Consider the following 8,415-nt stretch of genomic DNA (forward strand, 5'->3'; position numbering starts at 1 on the left):
TACGCTCGCCTCATACCGCCAAAGTTGGGGGTTCGATTCCTACCATTGCCCAGTGTGTGTGGAGTTTGCATGTTCTTCCCGTGCTGTGGGGGTTTCCTCCAGGTACTCCGGTTTCCTCCCACAGTCCAAAGACATGCATGGTAGGTTGATTGGCATGCCCAAAGTGTCCGTAGTATATGAATGGGTGTGTGATTGTGCCCTGCAATAGATTTGTCCAGGTTATACCCCGCCATGTGCCCCATGGGATAGGCTCCAGGATCCCAGCAACCCTGAAGGATAAGCGGTATAGATGATGTATGTATGGACTAGGAAGCCACTAGAAAAGCAACCATAATCAGAATGCGCAACACTGTGTCAATCTTGAGTCGGTTGGGCCACATCAGGTTAAAATATGAGGCTACAGTGGGCACATGTTCACTGAAACTGGACTGATGAAGAATGAAAAAATATTTTTAAAAATCGCGTGGTCTTGTTAAAATCTTCAATTGTCCAGTTTCGGTCAAGATGTGCACACTGTAACCTCTTATTCCTGTTCTTGGCTGATGGTTGTGGAACCCGACGTGGTCTTCTGTTGTTGTAGCCAGTCTCCCTTAAGGTTCGGTGTTTTGTGCAACCTGAGATGCTTTTCTGCTCAACCATGGTTGTAAAGAGTGGTTATTGAGTTATAATAGTATTCCTGTAAGCTCAAACAAGTCTGGTCGTTGTCTTCTGTCCTCTCTCATCAACAAGGCATTTCTGTCTACACAATTGCTGCTCGGTGGAAGTTTTTTGTATTTTCACTGTGTATTCTTCTTTCTGTCAGTCCTGTTATTTATTGCATTGTTATTATTTTCCATCCATCCATCCATCCATCCATCCATTTTCTATACTGCTTATTCTACAGGATTGTGGGGGAACCTGTAGCCTATCCCAGGGAGCATGGGGCACAAGGCGGGATACACCCTGGACAGGGTGTCAATCCATCGCAGGGCACAATCACATACACATTCACATACCCATTCATACACTCATTCATACACTACGGACACTTTGGACGTGCCAATCATGTTTCTCCATCCATCCATCTTCTACCGCTTACTCCTTCTTCAGGGTCGTGGGGGAACCTGGAGCCAATCCCAGGGAGCATCGGGCATAAGGCAGGGTACACCCTGGACAGGGTGCCAGTCCATTGCAGGGCACAATCACATACACATTCAGACACACATTCATACACTCATTCATACACTACGGACACTTTGGACATGCCGATCATGTTTCTGTTTCTCATAATTAGGCCTTGGCTGCATTATCCTATAGTTTATTTTTTATTCCAAATGTGATCAAAGTTTGCGTAAGTAGTAGATGTGTAGGGGAATTTAACATGTAACATTTTAATTATATTCTGCTGAAATTAATGAAATGCGTTCGCAGTAGTGACGGGAAGTTCGGATCATTTTACTGACTCGAATCTTTGAATCTCGTTCAGCAAAATGAACGAATCTTTTTTCATGTCATTACGTTCATTTCAGCAGAATATAATTAAAATGTTACATGTTAAATTCCCCAACACATCTAGTACACTTATGAAAAAAATAAACTATAGGCTAATGCAGCCAAGGCCTAATTATGAGAAACAGAAATGATTAATTAATATCTTGGCTGGTCTTCAGGCTATGCAGTCTGTTAATTCACCTCACCTCCCGATCCGAGTCGTTCTATCTTTTGTCACATCACATTTGTCACGTCTGTTCCCCGGAAACAGAAAGGATTAGTTAATCTCTCGAGACTTTGGGTTCGAGTCATTCGTTCATCCCATGACTGCCCCATAGGCTGAATGCGGTGAAGCTGTGACGTAATGAACGAACGACTCGGACCCGAAGACTCCAGAGGTGAACTAATAATTTCTATTTCCGGTACAGAACCTACGAGGATGTTGCAGCGCTTGTGCGGTCTAAAATGAACGAATCACTCTCTGAGACAACTCGTTGTTCCCGAGTTATATTAAAGATTCGTTCAAAATGAACGACACATCACTACATCGAAGTGTTAAAGAGTACTCCGCGTGGCGTCCTGCCGCATCACACCACTCCACCCAGCATGGATTATACTCCTATAACTACGTGGGCTGTCATGTTATTTCTTGCTTATTTTTTATTATGACTATATTATTTTGTTCAACAGTTTGAATAGTTCATAAACTAGTTCAATAGTTCAAAAAACTTACATTCTGGGGCGCACAGTGGCTTAGTGGTTAGCACGTTCGCCTCACACCTCCAGGGTCTGGGGTTCGATTCCCACCGTGGCTCTCTGTGTGTGTGTGGAGTTTGCATGTTCTCCCTGTGCTGCGGGGGTTTCCTCCGGGTACTCCGGTTTCCTTGGACTGATTGGCTGATTGGCATTTCCAAAGTGTCTGTAATATGTGTGCAATCCTGCGATGGATTGGCACCCTGTCCAGGGTGTACCTCGTGCCCAATGCTCCCTGGGATAGGCTCCAGGTTTCCCTGTAACCCTGAAAAGGATTAAGCGGTATAGAAGATGGATGGATGGATGGACTTACATTCTGTTGCAGCAGCCGGCTCTGGAGCTCTTATTTTGAAACACGTGATTGTGTCTTTATTATTTTCCTGTGGTTAACTTCACACAGCATGCGTCATCGTGTCCTCTGCCAGTGCAGGTCAACGTGATAGTTTCTGAACAGCATGTGGTAGTTAGTTAGGGGTTGTTGGGGGTAGTTTTTGTATGTTTCTCAGTTGTTATTTTGTGTAATTTCAGTGTGTTCAGCTCGCTGTAATGGCAGCTTGCGTAAGGACGGCGCTTGTCTCCGCGATCGTGCGCCATTTCAGTGGAGGACGCTCGTCATGCGTTAGGAAGCTGCTCGAGACAAATCAAAGGCTGCGAGTTGTGTCTAATGTAAAATTCGGACTAGAGAGAGACAGTCATGTCTGGGCAGTAAATCCCGCCAAGGCTCCATTCAGCTGGGACACACAACGCAGAGCTCTGTCTTCTGAAGTAAGCGCTATAAAGCTGCTCTACACGGAGCTCTCAGTAGCTTGTTGTGTAACTTGAATGTTATTTAGGATTTGGTCTGTGTGAGTGTTGGAGAGATGCTCAGTTAACTCTTGTATGCTGTTTAAGAATCTTAATAACATTATTTGAAGCTAATGGTGTGTCTGGGAAGAAGCTTTCCATCTCTGATGTTCAGTCTTGCCAGCTCTTTTCAGGGGAAAGTAGCCAGTGCATCCTCAGAAGTCGACGGATGACGTAATGGATTTGCATATTTGTTGAAACGTCATGCTCATTTGCATATCAAATCGAGTTACTTGTGTTTTTATTCTCTGCAGACATGGAAAATTGAGTAGAACAGAAGGGGGCAGGGTTATCAAAAGAGGAAAATAATACATCACTTACTTCATGAAGATAAATATGAATATTTCCAGTGAAAGCTTTGGCTGAAATGTTGGCCACTAGCTATGTTTCCATCCATGTATTTTTCATTTATGTTTACATTTACATTGTCCAGCGAGACTAATGATTATCGCTGAGCGTTGAAGGTTAAGGGCCTTGCTCAAGGGTCCTGCAGTGGCAGTTTGGTGGTGCTGGGATTTGAGCTCATGACCTTCCAATCAGAAGTACAATGTCTTAACCACTTCCCCCATGCGTATGTGAATTATGGGGTAAAATAATAAATAATTTTTAAAAACCCGCTGGGTGGGGAAACCAGATGCGAATCAAATCTCCAATTAGTCATGTGACTTCTTTGTCTCAACAAATCACGTGATTGGATAATTGGCTCAGAAAAGTAAAAATGGCGGAGAGAGCGAGATGCACCACTTTCCCCAGAAGTGATGATTTTGTTCTCTTCAACACATGGGTTGGAAACGGTGCTTTATCCGCAAATGTTTTCTGTGATATTCCAATTTTTCACAAGATAATTCGCAGCTTGGATGGAAACGTAGTGACTGACTTGATGTTTTATCAACAAATCTGAAGCACCTTTGAAGAAGAAGACAATGATCATATGCACGTTCCCTTCGTTTTCTCTGTATTAACACTCATCACTAACTTGCCATTTGTTATTCCATTACGTTAGCTACTACATTTTAGCCAATAAACCTTGCTCAAGGAGTGTACAGCAGTAGAAGCTTCCGATCAGTAGTCCAACATCTACGTTCAGCTTATTTCCTGCGTTGTAGATCTGCTCAGCACAAACGTAACGTTTAGTTGTTTCTCTTAGACGCCGTACAAAGAAGACGATTATCCCCCTCTTCCAGAGTACCCTACGACTCCAGAGAGCAATCAGAAGGAAGTGTTCATCGTCCGTGTCAAGGGTCTGCCGTGGTCTTGTAGTGCTGAGGACCTGCTGAAATTCTTCTCTGGTAAGTTCCGCTGTCTGTTCTAACAAATGTCAGTCACCATCCGGTATAGTCTGTAATGATGAATGAGTAGACCATTTACCATCAGCTGCTTGTTGTTTAAGGTAGAATTTACCTTCATCTTTAAGAGACCCATCACCGCAGCAGTTTATTTGTTCGTACAGAGTGTCGCATTCACAAAGGAGTGAACGGAATCCATCTTATGTATCACAAAAACGGCAAGCCAACAGGACAAGCTTTCATCGAGCTGGAGGACGAGGAGGATGTCAACAAAGCCTTGGAGATGCACAGGCAGTATCTTGGACCTCGCTATGTAGAAGGCAGGTGCAGCAAATTTAAAATGTATTTATGAGAGCGTAACAACTTTAAAAAGTACTAACAATGGGCAGGTCTGGAATTTATTATTAATTTATTATTATTAGTTCATTTTTGGCCACAGTGTTCAAAATCACATCTGCATCTAGAGGATAACATGGAATGATGGTCTTTATTGCAGTATATGAAGTGACCAACAGAGATGCGGAGGCCATACTGAAGGGCACAGATGAAAACCAAGACGGAGTGGTTCGCATCCGAGGTCTGCCCTTTAACTGCGCAGAGGAGGAGGTTATCCAGTTTTTTTCAGGTGAGAACCTCACTTAGCAGGCCATTCATACAAATCCTATTCATTTGAGACCTGATTCACTTCATAAATTCGACTCTTTTAGGACTGAACATCGTGAACAATGGGGTCACGCTGGTCATGGATCACTCGGGTCGGAGTTCAGGCGACGCGTTTGTGCAGTTTGCTACACAGCAGATGGCCAACGAAGCACTGAAGAGAGACCGAGAGGTTATTGGAAACAGGTCAGACCATGACATTAGACTAAAACGTGCCTCATTTGACTGTTAGATATAAGTCTGGTTTTTCATTTTCATTTTCAAGTTTATCATGTCTTGGCTGATAATATCGTTATTGCAGCACCGTAGCCTTTGACATCTGCAATCGTTGACTCCCTGAACAGGTACATCGAGGTGTACCCGAGCAAGAAGAGCGAGATTCAAGCGCAGTACAGCAGAGGGAGAGGAGACACTACAGTCACTGCCGTCCGCGCACAAAAGAGTACGTTAATAATAGTTGCATAATTAGGATTCTGGTATTGAATTGTACATGGATGCCACTGCAAGTGGTTTTGGCTCATATAGCAAAATGATCATATACACACCTCAGCCACTTTATTAGGACCATGGTATTAATACTGGGTAGGTGCCCCTTTGCTCTTAGAACAGCCTCAGTTCTTCACGTCACACAAGGTGTTTCTTTGAGCTTCTGGTCCATGTTGAAATGATCGTGTCACAAAATTGCTGCAGATTTGTCAGCTGCACATACTGTGAATTTTTAGCCACAGATTCATGTTTTTGGATGACTCTAGAGGAACCCAATTTGGTCTTCTGCTGTTGTAGCTCATGCACCTCAAGGTTCAATGTGTTGTGCGTTCTGAGCCGTTTTTCCGCTCATCACAGTTGTAAAGAGTGATTGAATTACTGTATCCTCGGCAGCAAGGCATCCAGCTTCACAACTGCTGATCACTGGATGGGTTTTTTTTTTAAATTTAAACACCATTCTGTGTAAAAATCCCAGATGATCAGCAGTTTTTCAAGTACTCAATCCAGCATGTCCGGCATCAACATCCATGCCAGGGTCAAAGTCACTGAGATGACATTTTTTCCACATTCCGATATTTGCTGTGAAAATTATCTGAAGCTCTTTTCTTAATCTGCGTAATTTTATTTACTGCACTGCTGTTGCCACCTGACTGGCTAATTGCATAAATGAGCAGATGTACAGTTTTCCTAATAAAGTGGCTGATGAGTATGTATCTGTACATTTGTTTACTAATAATTCAAAGAGTTTCAAAATACTCTTACTCATGTTCAGTTTAGTCAATATGATTTGAATAATCTGTGGAATACCTGTAATCTGAGGCTATGATGTATTCAGAAATGTTTGTCCTTCGTTGCAGCCAGCAGTGTCCCTCTTCCCACGCACTATGTACACATGAGGGGTCTACCATATCAAGCCACGGCCGGAGACATAATAAATGTGAGAACTTATTTAAAACTATAGCGTACAGCTTATCAACTTGACATTTTGTTTTGAATTCTACCGAACACCGAGTTGCAGGTTTATGAGGTAAACATATATTACATATATACTTATTGGCCATTTGAACAAATATAATTACATATAGGTCACTGGTACATATAGCTGACTTTGAAAAGGACCAAAAAGATTTGTCTGGCGGATCAGGCGCAGCAGTGTTGCTGATGAAACAGTCCCACAACAAAGAATATCTAGCTAACTGGAACCCTGTGGCAATAAACTGACACCGATGAAGGGAAAGGACAATTACCACACACCACATGAAGAAAGATCTCTAGTCTTTAATTGTCCACCTACAAAGTGCACCTAAAAGTGCCTGGCTGGTTAAAAAAAATTCAACATAACCGCTGCACCTGGTACAACATGATCTGAACATACTGGCTGATTAAGAGAATCTCATCCTGTTCTACAAACATGACTGTGAGTTTTCCCTGATTCAGCCGTATAATACAAGATGTGTCAATTGGCAGTTTGGAGTCCAGCAAAGGATTTACACAGATCAAACCAAGCACTTTAAATATACGTCAGCAGAACCATCAACTCCAGTTTTCTAAACATGAACCCTCTGTAACAGATCCTCTCCAATAGCAGATCCAATCACGTTTCATAATGCAAATTAATTAGGTGGGGTGGGTTATGGAAAATGGATGGATTGATGGATTTAGCTGAAGGGAGAGTTTTCAGAGACTTTCATAGATTTATTTACATAGATGTAAGTGATGAGATGAAAGCGTGATGTTTAAATTTGGTTAGACAGATCAGTTCAAGTTCAAAATTTATGTCTCATCTGTTCAAGATCCATGGCTCTAGTTAACAATGCAGTGCCAATGTGAAACAAAAGTCACTTAAAATGATTAAATTGGTTAAGCAGTAAAAGCTGTTGTCACCATATAGCTGGTTTTACTCCCACATTATCTTTGAGATGTAGTGGAAAGGGAAGTCACAGGAAGACTGTGTAACAATTGTGGTACAACGTTCCTGCACAACTCCGGATGCCCTGGTGAACACTATTCTCAAATGCTGCAGTATGCGACTATATACAGTGTGTGAATGCAATAAACAAACAACTCTGTGTACAGTAGCAGGTGTATCCATACCAGACGAATGACCTTAATATTGTGTGCTAGTAAGATACAATTCTCGGCGTATAATTTGTTTTGTCTTCAGTTCTTTCACCCTATCAGAGTGGCAAAGGTTCTGCTCGAGTACGGACCCGACGGGAGACCTAACGGCGAGGCAGGCGCTCACTTCACAACACGACAGGACGCGCTGCAAGCAATGACCAAAGACAAGCAGTATATACGTAAGCTTTATTTACGGAGGTTGAAACGTGCTTGAAGACACACTTTCGCTCGGCTTGTTTCTATCCAAATGTCTTAAAAATCTAGTAGATTAAAATGCCAGCGTTTGCATTTCCATCAGTTGCAGTGTTAGGGAGAGACTGAAATACACACTTGTCTCTGTGTACTGTATGAAAATTTGCCTCAAAAGTCATGGAAATGTATTGGTAAAAATGTGTATGAACCCTGTGTTTTAGTGTTGCAAGTGTGAATTAATTTATTTTTCTTGTCAATACAGAGGACCGATATATTGAGCTGTACCTAAATTCCACATAAAAGGAGAAAGAGAATTGAAATGGTATGTTTAACTTTACGGCTATTTTTTAAATCCGTATTAATCACTACTTTGCTCAGTAACACTTCTTATTTTTATTTCTCTCTAGGTGAATGGCTGTCATCTGTACAAAGCATATTGGTGATATTTATTTGAGATAAATATTGGGGGAAAATGTCATTAAACCTGCTCAGTTATGGAGTACATCAGCATTGTGTGGTTTCTTAAAGTAGTATTTATTCAGAATGATTAACACAATCAAGACAAAATACAGTATTAACCAAGCCTTTTCCTCATTACATTTGA

The 8,415-nt window shown here is 41.9% G+C and overlaps 1 protein-coding gene across 1 annotated transcript; it reads left to right on the forward strand.

Annotated features, from left to right (window-relative positions):
- The first annotated feature begins 2,593 nt into the window (after nt 1-2,593).
- Nucleotides 2,594-8,313, forward strand: grsf1 (G-rich RNA sequence binding factor 1). Its single transcript, XM_053654264.1, has 10 exons — nt 2,594-2,988; nt 4,214-4,355; nt 4,517-4,672; nt 4,849-4,977; nt 5,060-5,198; nt 5,357-5,454; nt 6,356-6,435; nt 7,663-7,798; nt 8,074-8,133; nt 8,219-8,313. Exons 1-9 carry the CDS (start codon nt 2,770-2,772, stop codon nt 8,109-8,111), a joined length of 1,137 nt encoding a protein of 378 aa, XP_053510239.1. The 5' UTR covers nt 2,594-2,769; the 3' UTR covers nt 8,112-8,133; nt 8,219-8,313.
- The last annotated feature ends 102 nt before the right edge of the window (nt 8,314-8,415 follow it).

Source organism: Ictalurus furcatus, chromosome 22 (genome assembly GCF_023375685.1).
Source record: "Ictalurus furcatus strain D&B chromosome 22, Billie_1.0, whole genome shotgun sequence".
NCBI classification, from domain to species: Eukaryota; Metazoa; Chordata; class Actinopteri; order Siluriformes; family Ictaluridae; genus Ictalurus; species Ictalurus furcatus.